The 27,648-nt window shown below is 51.8% G+C and overlaps 1 protein-coding gene across 1 annotated transcript in view; it reads right to left on the minus strand.

The window, feature by feature from the left end:
• ARHGEF10L (Rho guanine nucleotide exchange factor 10 like) overlaps positions 1–27,648 on the minus strand; it is a 182,730-nt gene that overhangs the window by 115,437 nt on the left and 39,645 nt on the right. Inside the window, 3 exon segments of the mRNA XM_075060365.1 lie at positions 4,654–4,681; positions 5,791–6,075; positions 11,510–11,594. Of these exon segments, the coding sequence (XP_074916466.1) occupies positions 4,654–4,681; positions 5,791–6,075; positions 11,510–11,546 (350 nt within the window). The 5' untranslated portion in view covers positions 11,547–11,594.

Raw genomic sequence — 27,648 nt, forward strand, 5'->3', positions numbered from 1 at the left:
TACTGGTCTTGATGAATGAGGGATCCACAGATGCAAAATTCAGAACCTGATCCACACTGGGAACGCTGCAGTCCCAAAGCCCGGGGTTGCTCAGATCTGGAGGTGGGCCGGGGTTGCAGGAGGGGGAATGTGTGATTTGTCCTAGTACAGAGGTAGGGACAGGCTGCCTGGGAACTCTCTTTGCTGTGTGTTTGTACAGCACCTGGGGTACTGCTCCCTGGCTGGGGCTCCCAGAGGGTGCACATAACAAGTAATACTGATTCCGATCCCAATCCAGATTTGGGCTCACCCACAAAATAAATACAGGGGGAGGAGGATGTTAGATTTGGGGGGTTGGGATGAACTATTGCCGAGTGAGGATTAAATGCCCAGACAGACAGAAGAAGAGGGGGATAAAACATCTGCTTCTGAGCCAGTTCAGGTGATCTTGTGGTGAAGGGGCTGTGCTGGGACTCAGGAGAGCTGGGGTCAATTCCCAGCTCTGCCACAGACTCCCTGGGTGGCCTTGGACCAGTCACTTGGGCTTGTTTCCATGAACAATTAATTCACAGCAGGATGGGGTGTGAGTCCACCCTCCCCCAGCCTGCCATGGACTAACTGTCCCAGAGGACCCTGCTGACACGCACTAACTCTTCAGCAGTGTGCTTTGATCTTGTCCCCTTTCAAAGAGGATTAGCATGAGATAGATGCACATCCCATCGTGCCACAAATGAATTGTTCGTGCAGACGAGCCCTTGATCTCTCTGTGCCTCCATTCCCCATTGGTGATAATTCTTCCTCCCTGCCTTTGTCTGTTTGGGCTAGGGACTATCTCTTGCTATGCATCTGTGCAGCACCCAGCACAGCAGAGCCTTGACCTACATCTCTCCTGGCTCATGAAGTCATAATAACAACATGTATAGCAATAATCCTGTGCTGCTACCAGCAGGATGGGCGCAGGATAAGCTGACTAGAGGTGAATCCCTGGGCAATCAGAGCCCTCCCTTTCCCCATGCCCGTTACTCCACCAGCCCTACAGAGCCCGTGATGTCAATAACACAGTTTACAGCTGCTCACTGAGCAACTGCTGTGGATTCTTTGGCCCTGACGCAAGGCCTGGAGTCGAGCAACAATCTGACATGTGATCTGACTGCTAAGTGCCAGCCAAGCAAACTGCCCCGGCCCCTCTGGGACAGTAAGCACGGCTCCTCCAGCTAGTGCATGAGCCTGAAAGCTCGGGGTGCTGGCCTGCCTGCTATGGAGCACTCTGCAGGGTTAACAGCTTTCAATTGCCCGACTGATGCTGAGGTGGGAGAGAGGACAGGGAAAGCCGGGGGCGTATGGACAGGCCAGCTCTCTGCACTCATTAGGGGCTATGTGCAGTCCTGCTAAGGCAGGAGGCTCCCAAGGGCCAAGTACAACCCCTCAGCGCCCTGACGCCCCTCAACCTGAGAAACCGGGGTGCCCGTCCCAAAGTGAGGAAGGCACAATGGAGACCAGGGCAGTTGTGCCCGCTCCTTCATCACCCCAGCAACCCCACGGACCAGACTGCGAGGAGAGCTGGCTCAAGGACTACGGCAGTGAGTGGAACGCCTCTCCTGTAGGGAGATGGGGGTGGAGAGGTAACAGGACGGGTGAAGGATGCTCCCCAAGGGAGACATGCCCTCAGCCACCCTCCTGTTAATTTCACTTGCTCCGCTGGCAGAGGGGGGATCAGGTGGCCACTCTGCTGAGGTTCCAGAGACCAGGCCAAAGCGCTGGGCAGGGTCGAAGGAGCTGGCAGTCTCCACGTTTGGGGCAGACGGTCACAGGGCTCTCCCTGGAAATGCAAGGCGAAGGCAGAGCCGGCGAACGGCACGTCTCGGGGGTCTCCCACCAGCAGCCAGTTCTGTGAGCACTGGAGATGCAAGGCCGTAAATACCACGGTACAGTTATGAATCACTCAGGCTTCTGGCAATCTGCCTAGTAGCCCTCCGAGTCACAAAGTGGCCAGTCCTTAGCAGGACCAATCCCCACTCCTTACAGACATTGCCTGGCAGCAGAACCCACTTGCTCTTCCATTCCAAGCAGGCCCCAGGACCCTGCCCTCTCTGCCATACACCTTGGACACCACTTCACTATGGTTTCAACCTCTTTCAGCTGGCGTAAGTCAGAACAGCCTGCTGGTTGCTCAAACCCAGCCCAGAGCTGCAGGATCAGGGCAGCACACAAGTAGGGTGACCACATGTCCCGATTTTATAAGGACAGTTCCGATTTTTGGGTCTTTTTCCTATATAAGCTCCTATTACCCCCTACCCCTGTCCCGATCTTTCACACTTGCTGTCTGGTCACTCTGTGCACAGGGATGAACTTTAAAGCACTTTTGCACACACATGCACCAGAACTGCACCGTGTGCTGGAAACCACCGCCCAGCAGCTGGCGCCAAGTCTTACAGGGAACGCGAAAGGACTGGATCCATTCATCACAAGACAGTACAGACAAGGAGTGGGGAAAGGAAGGGAGCAAACCGCAGACATTTTCCAAGTCCAGGAAGTTGGGATGTCTTAACATGCTTTTGGCCAGCAGGAAGCGATGCCCTCTGACTGGTCCCAGCCATTTTGAGTAAAACCGCCCGCCCTGACGGGCATGGCTGGCAGGCTGGGACCTGTCCTTTGAGCTGCACCTCTGTGCAAAAGGCGAGGGCAGCCGAGTTGCACTGCAGAAATTCACGGGCTCTGCTTTGGCCACACCTAGCATTCCCCCAAACCTCCCAGGCCTCATACGCCCTGGAGGCTCAGGCTGCCCTGAAAGCTCCCATTGTGTTCACCAAACCACAAGCAAACCCAGTCACTGGGGAGCAGGAGAATCACTTGATAGCCCTGTGCCCTGGGATCCTTTTGCGCATCACAGTGAGATCCTGAAGCAGGGAGAAGAGCTGCCGGGGAGGGAGAGACGACAGCACGTCAGGGAAACTGAGGCACAGAGAGGGGCAGCGATGTTCCAGTCACAGCGGGTGAGTCAGTGGCAAAGCCAAGAATAGACCCCAGGACTCCTGAGCCCCAGCCTTCAGCGCAAAGCAAGAGGCACAATTCCTGCCTGAGGCCCTGCCCTGCAACCCCTTACAACACGGGCTTAACTTTAAGCACGTGAGTCATCCCACTGGCCGCAGCGGTTAGGTCCCCAGACTGGAAAAACAGGGGTTGTTGCCACATTGACTTCGGCACGATTACTCACACACTTAACGTGACGCACGCGAGCACATGTTTGCGGGATCAGGCCCCCACCTTTGAGCAAGCAAGGAGGAAAAGGTAAAAGAAGGTGACCGGCAGCTGCATGCCAGACTGGACTTAGACTTTACGGTCACTGGAGAGCAATAGGCAGCATGTAAGAGCATAGGCGTGTGCAGGGGGTGTGCCAGGTGTGCCCAGGCCCATCCTAAGGCAGGGGTGGGGAAATGGCTCCACTGTCCGGGCGCAGCAAGCCACTAGCCCCTCCCACGCCTTCCCCCTCCCCTGTAGCCATGCCGCCGCACGCGCAGCGCTCTGGGGGCCAGGGCTGCGCACTCCCGCGGGGCAGCGCGTCTGCCTCTGTGCAGAGCAGAACATGCTGCTAGGAGCCTCATGGTAAGGGGTCCGAGGCCGGAGGGGTTGGATAAGGGGTGGGGGCAGTCAGGGGACAAGGACAGGGGGGTTGGATAGGGGGTGGGATCCTGGGGGGGTTGGGGCGGGAGGGTTCTGGAGGGGCAGTCAGGGAGCAGGGGGGGGTTGGATGGAGGGGGTGGGATGGCGGGTGGCTAGGGCGGGGGTCTCTGGAGGGGGCAGTCAGGGAGCAGGTGGTTTGGATGGGAGGGGTGGGATGGAGGGGTGGCTAGGCAGGGGTCTCTGGAGCAGGCAGTCAGGGAGCACGGGGTGTTGGATGGGGCATGGAGTCCCAGGGTTGTCAGGGCGGGGGTGATAGGGGTCAGAGCAGTCAGGGGACAGGGAGCAAGGAGAGTCTGGGAGGCAGTTAGGGTGGGGGGGGGTCCTGGAGGGGTAGTCAGGGACAAGGAGCTGGGGGGTTGGATGAGTCAGAGAGTTCTGGGTGGGGGGCTGTCAGGAGGCAGGGGTGTGGGAGAGGGGTTGGAGCAGGCAGGAGTGGGGGGAGTTGTATGGGTCGGGAGTCCTGGGGTCCTGTCAGGAAACGGGGGCAGTGGATAGGCATGAGAGTCCAGGGCTCTGGCTGGGGCAGGGTGTGGATAAGGGTCGGGGCAGTCAGGGACAGGTTGGGGGTAGGGTTCTAGGCGGCAGTCAGGGGACAAGGAACAGGGAGGCTTAGAGAGGGGGTGGGTCCTGGGGACAGTTAGGGGCAGGGGCCCAGGAGGGGTAGTCAGAGGACAAGGAGTTGGGAGGGTCGGAGATTCTGAGGGGGCAGTCGGGGGCAGAAAGTAGAAGGAGTGGATGGGGGAAGATGGGCGGGGCAGGGGCGGGGCTAGGGCAGGGCTCCCTGGGTGCACACCCTAATGAAATGTGCTGTGCACCCCTATGGTAACGAGATAGGCTTTTGTCTCTCCATTGCCACCAAAGCATCTTGGGTTCTATTAACTATTTGCATTCTCATCCCCTACTTCACACCCCCTGGATTCCCCCGTTGGCTATAACCCAACAAGCACCCAAGGGTTTGGGGTGGTTTTTTAAATAAAATCTAGACTCACTTACTCTGTCTGTAGCTTTGTGTCAAGTGGATCTGTCAAAAAAAAAAGCAGAAGGAAACCAAGTCGGTATCTTAGAGCACGTTAACCCAAGCACAACAAGAATCAGAGCTGAAAAGACCACAGGAATTGTCTTGCTGGATTACAGCACGGGTCCATCCTGCTCAGTTGCCTGTCTCTGAGAGTGGCTATCATCAGCTACTTCAGAGGAAGGTGCAGGAATCCCAGTAGTGGACAATTAAGGGACAACCTGGTTTTAGAAGAAGTTCCTTCCTGACCTCCATTAAGTAGGGGTTTGCTTATGCCCTGAAGCATGAGGGTTCATATCAGCGTGTCTGGTTTACAAGCAGAACGTATGTACCCTCCATGCTGGGCCACTATTAGCAGCACCAAGAAGATCCCACTCACGCTGGCTTCGTTTTCAAGCATTCTTTGATGTGCTCAATCCAGTGCCAAGCGAGTTTGAAACAGGTTTCAGGGAGACTTTTAAAACCTCACCCTGAGTTTGGGTGAATGAGCATTCTGTTCCACTCAAATTGACAGTCCCTGAGCCAGCTCTCAGGAAGGGCTTGGTCTTTGGCCAGCGTGTATGCTCTACAGTAGGATGTCTCAGGAATGAGACTGAAAAAAAATATGTTTCCCCTCATACTCTAAACAGAATTTGAGGGCAATGGTAGAGTTCCATGACTTGAAAAGCAGGAAGCGGGTGGGCGAGGATTCGGGTCAAGATTGAGGAACACTGGCAAGGACGTGGGGAGACACCAGGACTGGAATAGTGGGGGAGGGGAGTGGCTGGTTTCGATGGAGAGGCATTGGCTGGGTAGGAGCCTAAAACTGCAAGCAGTAGAAATACAAAACAGGCCAGCCCTGATTCTCTGCACTGCAAAGGATTGCGGACTGGGTCTCAATCCCTGACAGATCAGGAGGGTAGCTTGTAAAACTCACTTTGCATTGGGGTATGTGACCGCCAGCGGGACAGGGCAATGGAGACCCAGGACCTGGTTCTTATCCATTCCTTCTGCAGCTCTGTAATGGGGCCAGTAGGCTGAGCATGTCCCATTGCAACGCTGAGTCTTGCAAAGACCCCTGAGAGATGCTGGGGGTGAAGCATCCTGCGTTAACACGAGCTGAAAGCCCTACTTACCAGCGCTGGTGCTCGATCCAGAGTCGGTCAGCTGAGCCTGCCCTGCAGGGGGCGCTCCATCCTTCTCCTGCTGGGCTGACGAATGGGGCTCAGCAGCGACTCCTGATCTACGCCTCCTGGGCGGGGCCTGCAGGGCCACTTCGACGCTGGGTTCAGTGCTAGCGCTGCTGACCCCTACTGAGGAATCCTCTTCCTCCTCTTCACTGTCGTCGAAATCAAACGCTTCCCCTAGCTCCTCCTCCCCTTCGGTCGAGGTCTCCAGGGCCCCCGGCACTAGCCCGTCTCCTGCCAGAAGATGTAACAATTAGGTGGATCAATGGACTTTAGATGGGGGGGAAGGAAACATGATAACTAAGCGGCCAGATCACAGATGAAAGATTGGACCCTTTTCCCCTGGGAATCCCAGTGCAACATGGTCTATGTAGTCAATTTGCTACTGCTTTCATATCCATGCTAATAGTGTGGCTCTGTCCCCCTCCACTGGCTGTAGCAGGTATTACAGGTTCATAAATCTGCTACTGTCTCCATGCCAATAATATCACGGAGCCCTATCCATCAGTAGATCGCAAAGTGCTTTACAGAGGAGGTCAGTATCTTTATCCCCATTTTATAGATAGGGAAACTGAGGCACAAAGGGGGAAATGACTTGCCCAAGGTCTCACAGCAGCAGAGCTGGGAATAAAACCCAGATCTTCCAAGTCCCACTCTAGTGCCCTGTCCACCACTCCATCCTCCGTGGACCTCAACCTCTAACTCAAACAAGAGAGGCTCATGCATTCAGGCATTCAACCCCTGCAGATGACCCAGCCAGGAGCATCATCTCTCTGACTCGTCAAGGTCTCAAGCAACCGGTTATTTTGATCCTCCCATGGATCAGGGAAAGCTCCTTTGGGTATCTCCAGCAGGACTGGAATCCCCCGTTCCTTCCTCCATTATAGCACCCAAAGCATCATTCTGGTTTCAATCAGAGATTTCCCCCAACACCCCAGCAGCGGTACAGCCACCAGTCACTAGCAGCGAGGACACGTCCCACTCAGGTGGGCTCACCTGTACTGAGTGTAACAGGTGCCACGCCCTGCCCCTAAACGCTTTCCCCCGGAGTGTCCTAGTGCAATGGAAACAAAACCACAGCGACGCCGCTTCTCCAGCACAGCTCAGTCTGGCAGAGGCATGGGGCGAGCAGTGCTACACTCACATCCCCTGGCATTCTGCTCTAGTGGTTAGGACACTGAACTGGAACTCAGGGAGGCCTGGATTCTGTGCTTGCTGGGCAAATCACTTCCCCTCTCTGTGCCTCAGTTTCTCCATGTATAAAATGGGGATAATGATCCTGACCTGCTGGATAAAGGGCTTTAATATCTGCTGATGGAAAGCACTAGATAAGAGAATGAATTATTATTACTAGAGACGAGCTTAAATTCAGGGGAAGTCACAGGTAAAATGAGTGCATTGGTCCAGTTAACGCAGTTCCTAGAGGGCATTTGATAAATCTTAAATTTATTGTGCAACCTAACAAGAGCAGCTGGGTGCTCAGCACGGTCCAGGATGGAGGGGTCTGCAGGACAAGACTGAAGTGCGTTGGCAGAGCTGTCAGTTAGGTCCCAGCTCTGGGGAGCCATGGGTGCAGTTGGTCAGGAGGGAATTGCATTGGGTCAGGCTGCTTGGTGACCGAGGCCTGGAACTGCAGGGAAAGCTGAAGGTTACAACAGATGTGCATTGGCAAGTGTGCGTGTGTGTGTGTGTGAACACATGCTTGTCAGGACTGAGGTACACTGGTAGTGGTATTTGGGGGACCAGGACTGGAACAGCAGTGCGCACTGCACACCAGAGTGGCTAGAATCAGAGTAGCAGGAGGTGAAGAGGGGGCAGGATTGAGGTGCACTGGCAGAGCTGTAGGGGGGCCCCAGGACTGGAATAGCAGGGGGGTGCAGTGGGTGAGGACTGAGCTGCATTAACTGAGTGACATGGGATTGGAGGAAAATTCAGCTGAAGGTGCACATCCACTCTCAGCAGGGAAGTCAGCCCAGCACTGCCCATCACATGGTTTGGGTCCTCATAGCAGGAGGGACAAGGGGGAAATTCCGTTTTTAAAAACCTCAGCAACAGCACCTCCCCACCTCGTATTTCCCTTGCACCCCCTGTCTGTGGCCGGGAGCCCCGAGGGCATTGTAGAACATTTCTCCAAATGCCCGAGCAACCAGCGGTATCTAATCACAATCTGCTCCCAATTTAGTGCACAGAGTGGCCGGAAGCCAAGACTGTTAGGGATTAATTTTATGGAGTAAACACAGCCACCCACAAGCCCGCTCAGAGATAGCCCAGGCTTCTTCTTGGCTGGCTGAGAAGGGGAACAACCCAGGCCCCACAATGGGGCCATGCAAATCCAGGAAGACAGCAGCTAAGCAGCGGGAGGCTGCTTGTCCCCTGGGACTGGGAGGCCCGTTCTGCTGCTAAGATGGTTTTTTTCGGGAGGGCCTGTCTCAGAACTGCTTTCCAGCACTTCCCCTGCTAAGGTATTAGCCGGCCAGCTGCTCCCTCGGCCTCCTGTCACCGTATCCTCTCCGACCTCTCCATTCATCTCTTTCCTCTGCCTCTCTCCCACGGCTTCCGTCCTCTGCCTCTCGCACTGACCAGATGGAAGCCAGCATTACTGCTGAACTGGCAAAGACCAGGCCAGGGCGTGTGCGTGGGGAGGGGGCAGGACCAGAAGAAACACAGGGATCAACTGATTCTGGGGGACAACCAATGAAAAAACAGGAGGGCGAGTGACGGTTACGGGTTTAGAATCAAAAATTCTGTTTGGAGGCTCTCCAGGCTTTCTGTCCTGTGCTCCAAAGAACCCCGTACTGATCAGCACTGAGATGTTTTTAAATCTCCTTCACTCATCTCCATTAATACTGCCTGTTAACCGGTCTTGCACTCTGCATGGCCAGGACAAATTATTAATGTTTGTTGTTAACACTATAGAAACAATTAGGGGCCTCAGCTGAGGTCTGGGCCCCACATTGCTGTACGCACACACAGGAGAAACAGTCTCTGCCCCCCTAGAGCTTCCATTGTAAATAGATGAGGCCGAGAGAAAGGAAGAATTAGGATCCCCATTGTACAGGTGGGAACTGAGGCCCAGCAAGGTTAAGTGACTTGCCTGGGGTCACACATGGAGTCTGTGTCAGAGCAGGACTTGAACATAGCCCTACTGAGCTCCACTCAGCCATTCACCCTCTGCCTAGAGCGTTATACAGCGTGCCTCTGAGAAACCACGTGCCAGGTAAATTCTGAGGCAGCGCTTCAGCTCAGAGCAGGGCAGCTGGAGAGCTGGCCCAGCTCGTTCACAAACTGCCAGTGAGTTCCCCTCAGCTCAAGGCTTCATTAGCTGGTGCAGTTTTCTGTGCAAGGAAAGATGGTTTAACGGTTAAGGCTGCAGCTTGGGACTCAGGGCTTCACTGACAGCTCTGCCACAGACGCTCCATGTGACCTTGGGCAAGTCACTTACTCACCCTGGGCCTTAGTTCCCAAGTGTCAAATGGACCTAAAATCTCACTTTGTCCTTGAGCTTATCTGTCTGTATCCACCTGCTGTCTCTTGTCTGATACTTTGCCTGTCAGCTGTTTGGGACAGGGACGGTCTTTTTGTTCTGTGTTTGTAGCACAACAGGGGCCTGGTCAGAGACTGTGGCTCCTAGGCACGATGCTCATACAAATTATAACAGCAGCAGAATCCTTTCTTACTCGCATTCTTTTCTGCCTTGTCCATGTACACAATGCGCTGTTCAAGGCAGGGCCTGTCTCTCACTCTGAGTGCGGGCAGCGCCCACGAAATGGGGCCCTGATCTCAGCTGTGGCCTTTATGCGCTGCTGGAATAGAAATTGTATTTATCCCATTGCTGCTTCCCTCTCCAACGTCCCCCTTTGCAGTCTCCCTGTGTCTCAGAGCTCTGCGGGGGGAAGGACGGGCTGCTGCATGGACTGGCTGCAGCCTCTGGGACTGGCCCAGATTTGGTTCCTCTCGGCTAGCTAGCTCTGGTTTGTAGGGAGGGTATGTACAGCATAGACCAGACTATACCAAGGCAGACAGGAACTGAATCTGGGTGGCTCCAGATCCCAAGCTGGCCATAAGGAGCAGGCTTGAAAACTGGGGTTCGGGGTGAGCTCCAGCCACTAGAAGATGATCCAATGGTTAGGCCACTAGCCTGAGACTTGAAAGACCTGGATTTAAGTCCCCGCTCTCCCACAAGCTCCCCATACAACCATACCAAGTCATTTAGCCTCTCTGTGCTTCGGTTTCCCATCTGTAAACAAACCCTGTGTGCTGAACAATCCAGCCACTCATTCTGGTGCCTATGCGGAAGCTGAGCTCTTCTGAAAACGGGACCCCCTAATGCTCAGAGGCCCGGAGTTTGCAGGGTGATCTCAGCGGACAGGACCAGCGCTAGGGGTTTTAGCACCCAAGGCGCACGGCAATTTCGCCGCCCAGCGTGCTGGTCCCGCGGCTCCAGTGGAGCTGCCGCAGTCATGCCTGCAAGCGGTCCACCGGAGCCGCGGGAGCAGCTGACCGTCCACAGGCATGATTGCGGCAGCTCCACCGGAGCCACCTGCCGCCCCCTCCGGCAAAATGCCGCCCACCAATGATCCTGGTGCCCTAGGCGATTGCCTAGGACACCTAAATGGAAGCGCCGGCCCTGTCTGCGGAGACGCCTTCGCTGCAGCGTTAACCCGGGGGATGGACACCCAGGCCGGCCCAGCCCGGGTTTGAGTGACCACACTGCAAAGCTACACTGGCACTGCACTCACTCACGGGAGGCACTAGGACTTGCAGAGTCACGTCCCCTGGCTCTTAGCGCTGCAGTGGGCTGAGCTGCTCGATGATTCTTTCCCCGTGAATCATGGGAGAACTTGTCTGTCCTTCTGGGTACATGGAGGAGGAATTGTGGGGAGGGCGCAGAGACACTCTCAGGGTGACTCTGCAGTGCCTCCTGTAGATTCAATCTCACAGGGCTTCCTGGCTCTGCTAATATCTAGCAAGGTCTCCCTGAGCGTCAAGTGCCTGCCTGGCACCGTGTCTCGCCATTTACCCTGTGCAATGTGGGTGTAAAATGAGCGTGAGCAGGCTGCAGGTTCCAATCCGGCGGTGGTTTACAGGTTCAGACCCTGTGACTTTCCTGCCTCCCCTCCCCTGCTGCACACATTAAACCGGGCATCACGTCCCTATGTTGCCTTGGCCCGCCCTTTGGAAAGAATGCCACATACGGCGTTGCTGTCAAAAGTGCAGAGGGAGGGACAGGATCACAGATCTCCGATGTGGGTCGGTCCGTGGATACAATTGCATGGAGCCGTGACCTGCCTGCGCCTCCGAGTTCTGTCAGGAGCAAATGACATTCCAGCACCAGGCGATGGGTTGCCTGGCAGCTCTCGGAGGGCCCTGAAAGCCCCGCATCCTGGAGGCTGCTCTGCATTACAAAAGCCTGGATGCCGAATGGAAACCGAGACTGCCCATCACGAGCCGCTCCACATGCTGTTATTTATGACTGAGATTGCAGAGGCCCCTACAGGTGCCAATCAGGGATCGGGGCTCCCACCTTGTGCCAGCCGCTGCACTCACACATAGCACAAAGCCAGCCCTGCCCCCACGAACCCACAGCACGAGGGGACTGGGCTAGATCTGTTTCATTTTCTAATGATTAATACAAGTTCTTGAAGGAAAAGGGCTGGGTTTACATTACCTACTGCAGGGCTTGGGGGCGGGTTGGAGGAAGCCATCTCTCTAGGAATCCTGACGTCTCGCCTGGCACCTTCCCGCCTGCTTTCCTAGGGACACAAAGAGAGGAGATCTAGTCGGAAGAGAAACCCCCATGTCTGTCTATTCCTGGGAGTGGGGAATAAAGCATTAGAATTCCCTGCCCTTCTTACAGCTCACGGGGCTCTGCTCCTAATTAATTATGGCTCAGCACGCCCTGTGGGTAGGGGTTACACCCTTTGACAGAAGGGGAAACAGGCCCCTGGAGATGAGCACCCGAATTTTCAGAGGTACTGACAACCCAAGCTAGGAGTGACTTGCTCCTGGTCACAAAACTAGTAAATGGTAGGGCCAGGTATAAGGTAGGACCCACGGGCTGCCCTGAGGCGGCAGAGCCTGGAACAGAACCCAGCCCCGCCCCCACCCCATTCCCTCCTTTACCCATCAGACAACGCTGCCTCGCAGGCGCTTTGCGGCTACAGACGAGGCAGCATTTCCTGGGGGCAAGCCGAGCAGGAGCCCAAAGCAGCAGGAAGCATTGGGACACTAGCAGCACTGCTCCAGGATGTAGCAAAACCTGCTGGCAAGAATGTCGCTGGTATCCAGTGCGGAAAGAGAGCCCAGATGGAGAAGCATCCTGTGCCCTCACATGGAGCTGATTAAACGCAAACGCAGGCACTGGCCCAACCCCCGACCAGGAAACATTTCCCTTCCCTGTTAGGGAGAAATGCTATAACTCACCAGCCTTTTTTTGTGTTTGTGTGGGGCTTTAACTTGTCATTCAGCAGTTCCTGGCTGCCACGGGAAACGTGCCCCCTAACCAGCACACATCCCTTTGTTATCAGACATCTCAAGATGACCCCCCAAACTCAAGCATAATGCAGAAACGTCTTTCTGTCTCGGGTGTCTTTTACCCTGGGGGTTTCATTCCCCAAGGTATACAGGCGGAAAGTGCTATCAGCCGCCGTTTGCACAGGTGCAGCAAACCGCGGTCTGCAGCAGGGCTGAGGGCGACTGGTTCAAGTAGCAGCCGTGCCTGTTTGCACAGTGGGTTTACTTTGGCCAATCCCCAGGACCTCGGTTCCAAAGGGCAGGCAAGGGTCCGAGCCTGGCACCGAACAAGCCATAGGTTTGAAAGCAGAGCGGGCCCCAAGCCATTAAGTTTGGGTGGGATCCAAACTTCCCCCAAATTTGGAGGGAGCCTGGATGCAGGAGTTTGGTTTGGCCTCTTAGGGTATGTCTACATTGCAATTAGAAACCAGCAGCTGGCCCACGCCAACTGACGGGCTTGTGGACACGGGCTGGGGGGCTGTTTAATTGCAATGTGCTCGGCAACCCTCCCACCTCGCAGGGTCCAGCCCGAGCCCAAACGGCTACACTGCAATTAAACAGTCCCTTAGCCGCAGCCCCCCAAGCCTGAGACTGCTGGCATGAGCCAGCCAAGGGTTTGCAATTGCAGTGTAGACAGAAACTTATAGAGATGGGGCCCGTCCCAGATCAAGAGTGAGACTTCCCCAGGCTTTGTGCAACAGGCAAACAGACTAGGGAGAGAGGCCAATGCAAGCAGCTTTGATCCACTTCTGAACCAAGCTGGGGGAGGAATTCTCTATTCGCAAGTCTCACTTCCACCGGAGGAGGGAACACCTGTCTAACCCACTGGCATCCAGAGGCTGGCAGAGTCAAAAGGGCACCAGCCAGCTGCATCAGGTGTGACCTTTACAACTGGGCGGCATACACACAGCTACTGGAATAATAGACACGGAAGGAGTGCAGCCCTGTCCGGGGTTAGCCAGACAAGAGTCAACTGGCTCATTTCCTCTTGGACAGCGCTGTCCACCCAACTTCCATTTTAACCCAGATCTCATGGAACAGGGAAATCTCAGGGGCAGAAGGGCAGCGAGGACAGGGAAGCCAAGCTGAGCAGTGATGGCACTCACAGCAACACACACCAAGCTCTCTCCGGTGACCTGTACTCACCCACCATCACCGTCAGCCATTCCATTGACTTCAGTAGACTCTACATCAGACCCTGAGTTAAGACTAGGACTTCAAACCATTAAATTAATTGGACACTGACAACTTGAAATCTAGTCAGTGTCAAGAAAAGTCTGACAGGAGTTTCGGGTAACACATCTGCCCCACAGCCAATGTTTACAGTTTTACAGTCATATTTTCCTGTTTTTAAAATGCTTTTCTCTCCTCCTTGCTGTTTGAAAGACCCACACAAGCAAATGTACCAGGAAACAGTGGAACTGAGGATACACAAGGTGCCAGTGGAACACACTGACTGTACCTTGCAAACAGTGGAACTGACGATACACAAGGTGCCAGCAGATCACATTTACTGTACCTGGGGAACAGTGGAACTAACGATACACAGGGTGTGGGCAAATCACACTGACTGTGCCAGGGGAACAGTGGAACTGACGATACACAGGATGCCGGCAGATCACACTGACTGTACCTGGGGAACAGTGGAACTGACGATAGACAGCGTGCCGGCACATCACACTGACTGTACCTGGGGAACAGTGGAACTGACGATACACAGGGTGCCAGCAGATCACACTGACTGTGCCAGGGGAACAGTGGAACTGATGATACACAAGGTGCCAGCAGATCACACTGACTGTACCTTGCAAACATTGGAACTGACAATACACAGGGTGCGGGCAGATCACACTGACTGTACCGGGGGAACAGTGGAACTGACAATAGACAGGGTGCCGGCAGATCACACTGACTGTCCCTTGCAAACAGTGGAACTGACGATACACAAGGTGCCAGCAGATCACACTGACTGTATCTTGCAAACAGTGGAACTGACGATACACAAGGTGCCAGCAGATCACACTGACTGTACTTGCACGTGGAACTGACGAAATACAGGGTGCCGGCAGATCCACACTGACTGTACCTGGGCAAACGTGGGATCTGACATACACAGGTGCCGGCAGATCACACTGACTGTCGCAGGAACAGTTGGAACTGACGATGTACAAGGTGCCAGCAATCACACTGCTGTTACTCGGAGGACATGGAACGTGACGATACACAGGGTTGCGGGGCGATCAACACTGACTGTACCGGTGGGGAACAGTGGAAACTGACATAGACAGGGTGCCGCGATTCACACTGACTGTCCCTTGCAAACAGTGGACACTGACGATACACAAGTGCCAGCAGAATCACACTGACTTGCAAATGATACGTAAAATGCCAAAACCAGCTGTACCTGAAACATGGACTGACGATTACACAGGGTGCAGCAGATCACACTGCTTGTACCGAGGGAACAGTGGAACTGACGATACAAGGTGTGCCAGGCAGATCACACGACTGTTACGTTCCCCTCGGCAACGTGGAACTGACGATACACAAGGGTGCGCCAGCAGATCACTACTGACTGCCTTGCACAACAGTGAACTGACGATACACAGGGGTGCAGCAGATCACATACGACTGTACCGTGCGGAAACAGTGGAATGACGAACACAGGGATGACGCAGATCACACTGACTTGTAACCTGGGGAACAGTGGAACTGGAAATTAGCACAGGGTGCCGGCCAGATCACACTGACTGTCCCTTACAAACAGTGAACTGATCAAGTGTGCTATACACAGGGTGCCGGCAAGATCACATGAATGCCACTTGCAACAGTGGAACTGATACAACGGGACGTTGGTACAACACATTGACTGTACCTGGGGGAGAGCGAACCTGACGATACACAGGGCCGGCTGGCAGTCACACGGGGTTTGTTTTCCCGCTAATCATCATAGGCGCACTGTTGTTCAGAGTGGTAGCCGTGTAGTCTTTATCAGGACAAGCAGAACAACAAGGAGTCCTTGTGGCACCTTAAGAGACTACCCATTATAATAATTTGGGCCACAAGCTTTCATGGCTAAAACACTTCCTTATGCCAAATAAATGCTATTCTCCTCAGGTTGCCACAAAGACTCCTCGTTGTTTTCTATAGTCACAGGTCGCAATCTTCAGAAAGTGCTGTGCCGAGTCTTCATTTATTCACTCTAATTTAAGATTTTGCATGCCAATAATACATTTTAATGTTTTTAGAAGGTCTCTTTCTACAAGTCTATAATATATAACTAAACTATTGCTGTATGTAAAGTAAATAAGGTTTTTAAAATGTTTAAGAGGCTTCAATTAAAATTAAATTAAAATGCAGAGACCCCAGCAGCATGAGTGCCACTGTAAATCAGCTCACGTGCCGCATGCCATAGGTTGGCTACCCCTGCTATAGGTGCTACTGTCCATCTAGTCCAGTGTGTACCTACAGCTTCCCTGTTAATTCAAAACAAATTTTCTGCAGCCTCACCAGGTCTGCTCAGCCGTGAGTCTGACGTTCCCCACAGTGTGCTGAGGCAGGGCTCCACCCGAGCGACAGAAAGGTCCCGCTGTAACCCCAACTCCCCACGGGCCTCCAGCTTTTACTGGTGCTGAGGCATCCTGAGCTGTCTGGAAGGCAGGCCGCAGAGCCTCTGGGAAGAATGCCCGAGCGGCGGATGCTTTTGCAATGCTTCCGTGCATGGCTGCACAAACTGTTTCCACGCTGCTCACTTGCCTGAGCCAGCGCCACCAGCCTGATAGAACATGGCTGGAGCTGGATCAGCTGGGGCTGTTTTGGTAGCCATGACAACTCTGTGTGTGTGTGTGTGCGCGCGCGCATGTGGAGAGGGGGTGCAGGAGATCTAACACAATTACCATATAGGAGAAATCTACCTGATAAATCTGCTAGATCCCTCCAACTAGATCCCACTTGTTCAGACCTTTATGTGACTTGCATGACTCAGTGTGAGTTAACCCTTTCCCTCCCAGCAGATCATTTATGTCAGGGCTTCTCAACCTTTGTCCTTCGGAGCCCCCTCTGTCCCCCGCCACAGCCCACCCATGCCGCAACACCTGTTTTTCAGTAGATTAAAAGCCAGGAACAGTGTGAAGGGGTAACAAGCAGAGCAACTGCCCAGGGCCTCATGCCACAGGGAGCCCCGTGAAGCTGAATTGCCCAGGGAGGAAAGGCTCAGAATTCAGAATCAGTCCCTAGCAGCAGGGCTCGGGATTTGGCTTTCTGCCCTGGGCCCCAGTGAGTCTAATGCTGGCCCTGCTCTCTGGTTTATTTTGGAAACCCCCCTGAAACCTGCTCATGGCCCCCCAGACCTTTGGTTGAGAATCGCTGATTTATATGACAATACACAAGGGATCCAAGTATTGACATAGTTCATAACAGGACAATCGGGTATCTGCCCAGGACAGGACTTCACAGCAGCAATCAGTGCCTGCACAGCCCAGGGCAGTGGTTCTCAAAACGTATCTGACCGCGCCCTCTTCTTCGAATCCGGGGTAGTTTACACCCCCACCACCACCACCACACAAGTACATTTACCGATCTATGCAGCAGCGCTGCTTCACTTGCATCGGTTTCAGCTTCTTTGTTTTTCACTTCAGTTGTTGGGTTGGTTTGTTTTTTTAATCAAACAAGCCATTCTAATAAGAGCAAAAGCAAAACTGCGATTGTGGTCCGTGCTCACAAAGAAACGTGCACCCGGCGTCGTAGCGAGCGGCTTAACGTACAGACGGCAATGACTTTGTAGAATGCTATGCAAGCGTCACAGAAATCCGTCCAAATGCACAGCACCCTCTGAGGACCAGATACGGAGGAATCTGTTTGGCTGGTTATTCATTGCTGTGGGTAAAATGTGCACACTAAGTCCTTTTGTTCCTGAAAGCTTCTCACGCCCCACTAGAATATATTCTGTTACTCTGTCCATCCCCCGACCCCGCCCAAAAGGGATCTGCCCCCCAGTTTGAGAACATTTGGTCTGGTGGATAGGGTACTGGGCTGGGAATCAGCAGGTCTGTGTCCTATTCATAGATCTATGATTCTAGGACAAGAATACCAGGCACGTGTGATATATAGTAACACACCATTCAACCCAGTTTCCTTGACCTGGCTAGACAAGCCTGGCTTGCTTCATGTGGCTGGACAAATCCATTTCCTGGACATCCTTGGTACATCATCAGCACCGTTACTATTAATAATATTTAGCACGTCTGTGGCATCTCCTAGCATTTTATAGACATTAATTAAGTCTCACACCCTCTCCCCTGTGAGGTGGGTAAGGATTATGACTCTCCAGGGCAAGGACTGTCTCACCACTTGCGTGTCTATAGTTTCCAGTACAATGTGCTACTAAGAACACAAATGAACAATTATTGTCATTCGCATTTTTTGGATTGCAAAATTCAGGCACAAGAAGATTAAGCCAATGTCTCTGAAAAAGATACCTAGGGATCACCTCGGATAAATCAATTCAAACATCTTAACGTACAGTGAGGGGTCCAAAAGGCAAAGAGATATGGGGCATCGGGAAGGTATATGCTACTGGCCATTACACACATTTACAGGGCTGCCTAGAGGAATGAGCACAGAGTGGGTGAAGTCTTAAGCTAGTCACTCCACCTCTCTGCCTGGCTTTCCCCATCAGCACATTGGGGATAATAATATTTCCCTACCTTAGAGCAGGACGGTGAAGTAAAAAATGGTCACTGATTTTGGATGCCTCATCTTTTGGCTGCTGAGTTTGAAACACCTTGAGCTGGATGCACGCGCTGAGCATCTGCAGCTCCCAGCTGGGTGGTGGAAGTTTAAGCACCTTTGAGAACCGGACTGCACAGAAGTCAATTTCACCCAGATTGGAAAGAAAGAAGTTTTCAGACTCTGAAGGAGCAAGGAGTGGTTGGAGGCGGATGCAGGACTCACCAGTGAGTCAGCGAGAGTGGTTCAATTGCAAAAGGAATTGTCGCTGCAGAAAGCTGAAGTTGCCGGGTTTGCCAGGAGGAGGGCGGGAAGCTGATGCTAGTGAGAAAGAAAACCATTTTCCAAGGGGAGGAAAGGCGAAAACAGGACAGAATTCCTAGGGCTGCACCAGACAACAGCTGGTGAAGAAATTGACAGTACCAAACAACAGGCAAAGCACCAAGAGCAGCCTGGCTCCTTCATCGCATCTGGAGGAGGCAGCAAGAGATTGGGAAAAGTACAGCAGCTCTCAGAAAGCAGGCGGAAGGCGGCGGAGATGCAGAGATGGGGTATTCAGACAATTAAGAATAAAGAAAGATTTATAACAGTAGCACATAAAGACCTTAATCAGGATCAGGGCCCCACTGCGCGCAAGGTGCTGTACAAACCACAATGACAGACAGGTTACAGTTAAAATAGACAAAAACTTGGAGGGGAGAAGAGAGGCCCAAACTTGCCCATAGTCACATAGCAGGTGTGATTTAGGATTAGAATCCAGGTCTGTGGATTCTCCAATTCAATCCACTAGACCCACAACTTCCCTACGGAACCCAAGGGCTTGATTCTCCCCTTCTTGGGATCTTGTGTCATCATCCTACATACAGGGGTATGTGGAAAGTAGACACAAATACTGCTCACAAATCAGGATTCTCCGCTCACTGCCAGCATCAGGAGCACTCCACACCTGTGGTGCCCAGGTTTGGGCCAGCATTTCGATCACAGGGTTCATGATCATGCAGAGTTGCATTGGTGCAACATAGAGTATGATTTGAAACCAGTTTAGTGAAACCAGCACACAAGGCTGTGTGGACACTCTTATTTCAGTGTGACTCAAGTTTACTTCAGATTAGTTCAGGCCAATCAGAAATTGACCTGAGCAAAACCAAAATAAACAATTCTTAGGGCATATCTACATATAGAGGTGCTCCTGACTAATCGTTCCAGATTAGCCCAGTGAGTTGACACTTACTCCACAACAACAGCTCCCTGCGCCTGTTCAGTTTCACTTTAACTTCAGAATGAGTAAAACTGGCAGGAACAACGCTCTTGTTAGTGGAATACAAGTGCCCACACATTGGGTATGGCTACACTTGCAGCTGTACAGCACTGGGAGTTAAACCTGTCTTCGTACAGCGGAGTAGGGAAAGCGCTGCAGTGTGGCCACACTGACAGCTACCAGCGCACTGTCATGGCCACATTTGCAGCATCTGCAGCGGCACTGGGAGTGGTGCATTATGGGCAGCTATCCCAGCGTTTAGGTGGCTGCAACGTGCTTTTCAAAAGGGGTGAGGTGGGGTGGAGTGTGACAGGGTGCGTGGGGGAGAAAGAAAGTGGATTTTTGGAGCCGACACCGTGTCAGCTCCCTGCCTTGCAAGTTCCGACCCCTTCCCTCACCCCCTCACTCACTGAAAGCAAACAGCAGCTGTTTTTTTTCCCCCACAGACCAGATAAGCAGCCTCGCGGAAACGGACCCGCCGCACTGCTTCTCTCCCCAAGCCCCTTCCTTCCCAGCAAACACTAGCTGTGGGCGTTCCAAAGGGAGCAAAAGTTGCTGTGTTTGTTTTTTTTGACAAGCGGCTCCCGGAGCCCAGAGTTCACAACAAAACAACGAGAGGAACCTTCACTTAAAAGGATTATGGGAAGCTTCCGGAGGTCAGTCACAGCGTAGTAAGATTATTCCCTGTTTACACTGGCACCCCAGCGCTGCAGCAGCAGCGCTATCTTTATTCCTCTCAGGGAGGTGGAGTACAAGCAGCGCTGTAGCCACAGAGATGCAGCGCTGTATGTGCCTTGCCAGCGTGGACTGGAAGTGAGTTACAGCTCTATAAAGCCATCAACAGCGCTGTAACTCTCATGTGTAGCCAAGGCCAATGGAGTTAATCAAGAACAGCTACTGTGCTTTAAATTCACACCCTACCTTAATCCACATTAATTTTCAAGTGTAGACAAGCCCTGAAGCTGAAATAAAAGCACCCACACAGCTTTGTGCACCAGTTTAAGGCCATGTCTACACTACCGCGGTAAATCAACCTACGCTACGCAACTCCAGCTACATGAATAACGTAGCTGGAGTCAACGTATCCTTAGGTTGAGTTATCACGGGGTCTACACCACAGGGGGTCAATGGGAGACTTTTCTCCCATCGACTTATCTTACTCTTCTCGTCAGGGGTAGAGTACAGGGGTCAACTGGAGAGTGATCGACAGTCGATTTGGCGAGTCTTTACTAGACCCGCTAAATTGACCACCAATGGATCAATCTCAGAGCGTGGATCCCTGCCGTAGTGTAGACCTGCTCTAACTGAATTGTTTTTTAAAATGGGTGAAGTTAAACTGGTGCAAGTTGCTCCTGGAGACACTCGAAATAAGCCACTCTTAAACCAAAATAAGTGCATCAACAAAGGAATTTGCACCAACTTAATGATACCAGTTTAGGTTTTGTCTACATTACAGACCTACATTGGTAAAACTACCTAGCTCAGCAATGTGAAAAATCCACACCTCTGAGCGACGTAGTTATACTGACCTAACACCCCAGTGTAGCAGCTATGTTGGCAGGAGAGCTTCTCCCGCTGATCTAGCTACCGTCTCTCAGGGAGGTCTCCAGTCAGCTTCGAGTGCCTTCATTAAAGCGCTCCAGTGGTGCGCCAGTGCAGCTGCACCAATGCAGTTTTTTAAGCGTAGACTTGCCCTTAATTAATGCAGCACAACTAAAGCGGTGCAAACCTTGGGCAGACAGGGCCGGGTTCCAATGCTGCTGGGCTTGTCCAGATGAAGGGTTAGCATGCAGCAAGCTGAGGTGTTAATCAAAGCAGGCAGATCACAGCACTCCAGGGAACCTTTAGTACGGGGCAGCAGAGCGCACGCAGCCAGTTAGCACACGGCAGGTCACTGCAGGGTAGGTTGACACACCGGCATGCCGCGCACTGACAGATCAACTAGACCAGTGTTTCTCAATGACCGGTCTGTGGACCGGCGCCGACCCCGGAGATCTCCCTCACACAGTTTAGGAAGGCAGCAAGCTAGTTCCTGGTATCAAAAAGGTTGAGAAACACTGGCCTGGGTGAGCCCAAGCAGCAATGCGGCGGTCGCTAGTTGGCTTAGTTTGCTCGTTCCCAGACCAAACTTCCATTTTCTGTGGCATGAGGTGAGCATCGCATGAGCCGTCAGAACTAAACAATTAGCTCAGCATAGACAGGGCCCGATCCAAAGGCCTTTGATGGCAATGGGAAGACTCTGACTGACTTCAACAGGTTTTGGAGCAGGTCCAGACTCTTCCACTCTTTAAACCAACCAGGGAAAACTCAGGGGAGCCCCACGCCTGCCTGTCCGACTGTGTCACTGGCCAGGGCAGAACAGCAGGAATGCCGACCAGAAACAGAGCCAGACACACACCGGCCAGTGAAAAGATGGACTGTGGAAGACCATGTCTAGCAAACCCAGTGGAACGTCTGGAGACAAATAACACAAGGAGTGAACCCAGGGGTGCAGAGGAGCTGACAGCTGTAGATTCAGTCCCTTCATCCTTCAAGAAAGGGACCTTTCAATGCACCAGTCAATCACAAGGCCACTACAGGAAGTGTGGTCCAGAGGTTAGCTATCTGAGCCGATGAAAAACTGGCTTTGATGTCCAAGACAGAGGGTTGCTTGTGTGTGGAAGTAACTCATGGCAGAAGAAGGGGGATTGCTGAAGTGTCTCAAACCACTTGGAATAAAAGAACGGCTGCCCCAGATTTCCGTGCAAGCTTTCTTGGGGTCTAAATAGCTGTCTTCACTTTTTCTTGTCATTCTCAGCAACTTTNGGGAGGTCTCCAGTCAGCTTCGAGTGCCTTCATTAAAGCGCTCCAGTGGTGCGCCAGTGCAGCTGCACCAATGCAGTTTTTTAAGCGTAGACTTGCCCTTAATTAATGCAGCACAACTAAAGCGGTGCAAACCTTGGGCAGACAGGGCCGGGTTCCAATGCTGCTGGGCTTGTCCAGATGAAGGGTTAGCATGCAGCAAGCTGAGGTGTTAATCAAAGCAGGCAGATCACAGCACTCCAGGGAACCTTTAGTACGGGGCAGCAGAGCGCACGCAGCCAGTTAGCACACGGCAGGTCACTGCAGGGTAGGTTGACACACCGGCATGCCGCGCACTGACAGATCAACTAGACCAGTGTTTCTCAATGACCGGTCTGTGGACCGGCGCCGACCCCGGAGATCTCCCTCACACAGTTTAGGAAGGCAGCAAGCTAGTTCCTGGTATCAAAAAGGTTGAGAAACACTGGCCTGGGTGAGCCCAAGCAGCAATGCGGCGGTCGCTAGTTGGCTTAGTTTGCTCGTTCCCAGACCAAACTTCCATTTTCTGTGGCATGAGGTGAGCATCGCATGAGCCGTCAGAACTAAACAATTAGCTCAGCGTAGACAGGGCCCGATCCAAAGGCCTTTGATGGCAATGGGAAGACTCTGACTGACTTCAACAGGTTTTGGAGCAGGTCCAGACTCTTCCACTCTTTAAACCAACCAGGGAAAACTCAGGGGAGCCCCACGCCTGCCTGTCCGACTGTGTCACTGGCCAGGGCAGAACAGCAGGAATGCCGACCAGAAACAGAGCCAGACACACACCGGCCAGTGAAAAGATGGACTGTGGAAGACCATGTCTAGCAAACCCAGTGGAACGTCTGGAGACAAATAACACAAGGAGTGAACCCAGGGGTGCAGAGGAGCTGACAGCTGTAGATTCAGTCCCTTCATCCTTCAAGAAAGGGACCTTTCAATGCACCAGTCAATCACAAGGCCACTACAGGAAGTGTGGTCCAGAGGTTAGCTATCTGAGCCGATGAAAAACTGGCTTTGATGTCCAAGACAGAGGGTTGCTTGTGTGTGGAAGTAACTCATGGCAGAAGAAGGGGGATTGCTGAAGTGTCTCAAACCACTTGGAATAAAAGAACGGCTGCCCCAGATTTCCGTGCAAGCTTTCTTGGGGTCTAAATAGCTGTCTTCACTTTTTCTTGTCATTCTCAGCAACTTTTGCCACCCCTCTGCACATCTGATGCAGGCAACAGGGTGATGGTAACAAGACCCCATGCTGGATATTTTTTATTGAGCCAGCCTGTAAAGTACCCTTGGGCTATATAAATAAATGCATATTTCATTATTACTGTAAATAACCAAAAGGCATGAAAATAAACATATCTGACCTATCCTAGATTAAAAATAAGTCCAGATTCTCCATTACCTGGACAAAAAAATCCATTTGTTTCTTTCCTGCAAGACTGAAACTCAATAACTTCAACCCAGTTTGTGACGCTCTTGAAAACTAATTCTGCAAACAGATGCTTTCTCAGTAGCGCTTTTGCAAAGAGCCTGTTTTCTGCACAAACACATTAACAGTGATTTATTAGGAAGGAGAAGCCAGGGATATTTTCTCTCTCTAAACTCCGCTCCCTAGCCCTAGAGTTGGAGTAACTTCCCAGCCAAGCAGTGTGTATTCACTCCTCTTCTGGATATCTGTATCTGCTTTACATTATCGTTTGCTATCTGTATTATAAACTCACCGTTCCCCTGCAAGATTTTCGCAGAGGCTCACCCCTTTAAATGAATCAATGAAGAGGGTTCTCGCTTCCAAAGGATGACCAAATTTTATGCTTGTCAATGCAGGCTCACTGGACTATGGTAAATCCATGAATGTGCAGACCTTCCTGGATCAAACTGCTCCAAAAGTCTAGGCTCCTCCCATCTGAGCTAAAGGAGAATCTTCGCTGGCAGCAGTATAGAGGCTATGACACTCAGTTGAGCAGGTCTGATTCGAACCAGTAGGGGGCAAAGATACCCCAGTAAGCCCATTGCCATATACTGTGTGCAATGCTCTATCCTCCCAAATTCAGGTACCTGATTCCCTACATTCAATGCGCAAGTCTTTCCAAATGAGACTGAAGAAGATCTCCTCACATGACATGGAAAGACGCAAGCGCCAGGAGGCCTCCACCTGTTCCAATGCCAATTACAGCAACGAACCACCAAAATGCACCTCAAGCCCACCAAGGATCATCTTGCCCCCGACTAATGACAGAGCAACATGTCCACACACCGGGGGGGAAACTCATCGCTGTGCCCAGCCCCGAGCTCAAAGGAGGGCTTGAGCAGGACTTAGTACATTATCCCTCTGCTGGCAGATCACAATCTAAATGCTCTGCGTGGCTGGCAGCAAGAGAGGGGCGAAAGGGTCCCAGAAAAGGCCATAGGAAGAAACATTTGGGAGACTTAAAGTTTATCTCAGCAAACAAATTTCTTCGCGGGTTTTCTAATTCCCTGCATTTTGACTTTTCCCCCTTCCAACAAAAACAAACAGCCCTGTTCATTGGATAGCAAAGTAATTGGAGCAACAAATACACAAATAAATACATTCTCAAGGCTTAGAATAAAAGATAGGATCAGCCCGACGGATTTCAGCAGGCTATCTGAAGGAAAGACTTGACACCAAGTTGTAGAAATCCGAGGAGGCAAAAGCTGCTTTTCTGAGTTCACCTGCCTCTTTTATTATCTAAGATTACACATGTGCAAATCACAGGCAAATCAAAATTTCCTACAAAATCTCTGCCTCACGAGCCAAAAGCATAGCAAACTACCCAAAACATCCCAGCTGCAACACCGTAGCGGTGAGAAATGCAGAATGAGGAAGCTACAAAACACTTGCAGTCAACGAGCCCTGTGTGAAAGCAAGGGGAGGAGGAGGAAAGTCCAAGTTCCTGTTATAAGCAAGCGGTGTGCCACTGCAAGCAACGAACAAAGCCCCAATTAAAGGCACCAGGCTGTGGGCCGGTCATTTCCTACAGCTATCGAAGATGGGAAGGTGGTTTACGCTGTGACGCCAACAGATATGCTCCTCAGAGGCTATTCTCATACAGCGTTCCTTGTCACCGCAATCTGGTTCGTGCAATGCGAGCACATACAGAGGGAATTAGTGAGTAGTTTCCTCCTGAAATTGCCGGTGAGATCCTAATTGCTACGATGCGCGGGGCTGGGGGGGATATCGGTTGCGATGGCAATGCATAACGCAGACTCAAAACAGCAAAACATTAGCAGCTGTCAGAGTTAACTGAACTATGCCTCGCAAACCATGCCTATGCCAACTGTTTCCTGCAGGACACGGGAAGGAATCTGTCCCGGCTTTGTATAATGGGGTGCCTAGGGTGCAAATAACATCTCATGAAAACTGTCACAATGTGTAAGGGGATACGATGCACAGAACCAGATATGTGAGATTTTATAACAGCCCTGATTCCCCATTGATTGCCTTGCCAGGCTCCCAGTCGCGCCAGGCGCCAGACACAATTCAGAACAAAAAGTCCTGGCTCAAAGAGCTTCCAATGATTGGCGCAGTCACTTATACCAGTGCACAAGGGCTGTAAAACGCTACCTTCGAATTTTGCTCTCATTGTCCCTTGTAGCTTCCCTGTCTTCTGTATATGACTCTGTCTCTCGTGCTCTTACTTAGATCTCAGCTCTCTAGCAGGCTGTCTTGTTTGTTTATACCAGCACCCTACACACAGGGGCCCGTCCATGACTAGGGTGCACAGCAAGAACAATAAATATAACGCAGTTTATACCCCGGTTCCTGTCCCACGCCATTGTGGAGAAACAACAAGGACCGCTGTGGCACCTTAGAGACAACACATTATTAGGCATAACTTTCGTGGCTAAACCCACTTCATCAGATGCACGGAGTGACAAACACAGTAGGAGACATAAAGACACAGACATGAAAAAATGGATTGCCTTACAAGCGAGGGGTCATTGCGAACAGCCAATTAATCAGGTGGAAGTGGGCTTCTCAACAGTTTGCAAGAAGAGGTGAAATCACTTGAGTGCTAGATGCGGCCAATCGCATCAAGGTGCTGCCATTTCAAACAGTTGACCAGAAGGATGAGTACAACAGGGATATTAGTTTTTGTAGTGACCCATTCACTCAGATCTTTTTCAGGCTATTTGTGTCCAGTTGCAAAAATTAATTCCAGTTCTGCAGTTTCTCGTTGGAGTCTGTTTTTGAAATTTTTTTGTTGAAGAATTGCCACTTTTCAGTCTGGTATTGAGTGTCCAGGGAGATTGAAGTGCTCTCCAACTGGTTTTTGAATGTTATAATGCTTGATGTCAGATTTGTGTCTTTTTATTTATTTATTTATTGCACAGAAACTGTCTGGTTTGAACAATGTACCCGGCAGAGGGGCATTGCTGGCACACGATGGCATAGATCACATTGGTAGATGTGCAAGTAAATGAGCCTGATGACGTGGCTGATGTGGTTAGGTCCTATGATGATGCTCCTTGAATAGATATGCGGACAGAGTTGGCACCTGGGTTTACCTTGATTACATTGGTCTCATTGTTTTTGCTCATACAGACTAACACGGCTACCACTCTGAAACCTGACACCATTTGGGGTCTTTCTCTTTAAGTCCCAGCCCCTGGAGGCATGTGATCAAGTGAGCATCTCAACTTTACTTTTAAAAGAGTTTCTAGCCCTCACAGTGGCAGGAAAAGGTTACAAATGGGACCTGAGTCCAAGGGGAAAGACGCCCTGTTGGAAAGCTCACCTAACAGAGAGAGCATCTCGAATAAGCTTACAACCAGGCTACTCCCCAGGCCTGCCAATAGCCTTGGGTTTGTGAGGCATCTGACAACGCAGGGCGATTATCCCAGACTGAAGAGGCTACAGCAGGCGTCTCAAAGTCCCGGCCCGTAGGCCATCTGCAGTCCAAGAACCTCCCCACTGCAGCACGCGGAGCAGAGATGCAGGCACACATGCGGCCAGCAATCTCAGCTATAGGTGCCACCCCCCACAGTTCCCATTGGCTGGGGGAGCGGGACAGAGATACCATCACTAGTTGCCGGGCAGAGTCAGCCATAGCGGCAGCATCACTTTTTTCCACAATGAAAACAAGTCAAAAATACCGAACACAACTCTCTCTGATGCACACCTTGCTGCAATCCTGAAGGTTTCAACTGCTCGGTCACTGAGGCCAAACGTCACCAAATTGACAGAACTGAAGCACTGCCAGGTGGCTGGCCAACTAAAAACTCTCTGGCAGGCCAAGAACTGTATAAAGTTGTATGACAGTTTTATTATTTCTAAGAAATTTGAAATAAAAAATACAAGACAAACGGGTTTTTTTTCTGAACACCGTCTTCAGTGATATTATTGGCCCACTGGGAGGATCTGAGGACTGGCACTGGCCCTAAGGTAAACTGAGTTTGAGGCCCCTGGGCTGCAGTGTTAGAAATGGTGAGGTAGGATGGGTTTGTAGCTAAGGCACCAAACTGAGTCTCTT

This window comes from Chelonoidis abingdonii, chromosome 23 (genome assembly GCF_003597395.2).
Source record: "Chelonoidis abingdonii isolate Lonesome George chromosome 23, CheloAbing_2.0, whole genome shotgun sequence".
In the NCBI taxonomy this organism is placed as follows: domain Eukaryota; kingdom Metazoa; phylum Chordata; order Testudines; family Testudinidae; genus Chelonoidis; species Chelonoidis abingdonii.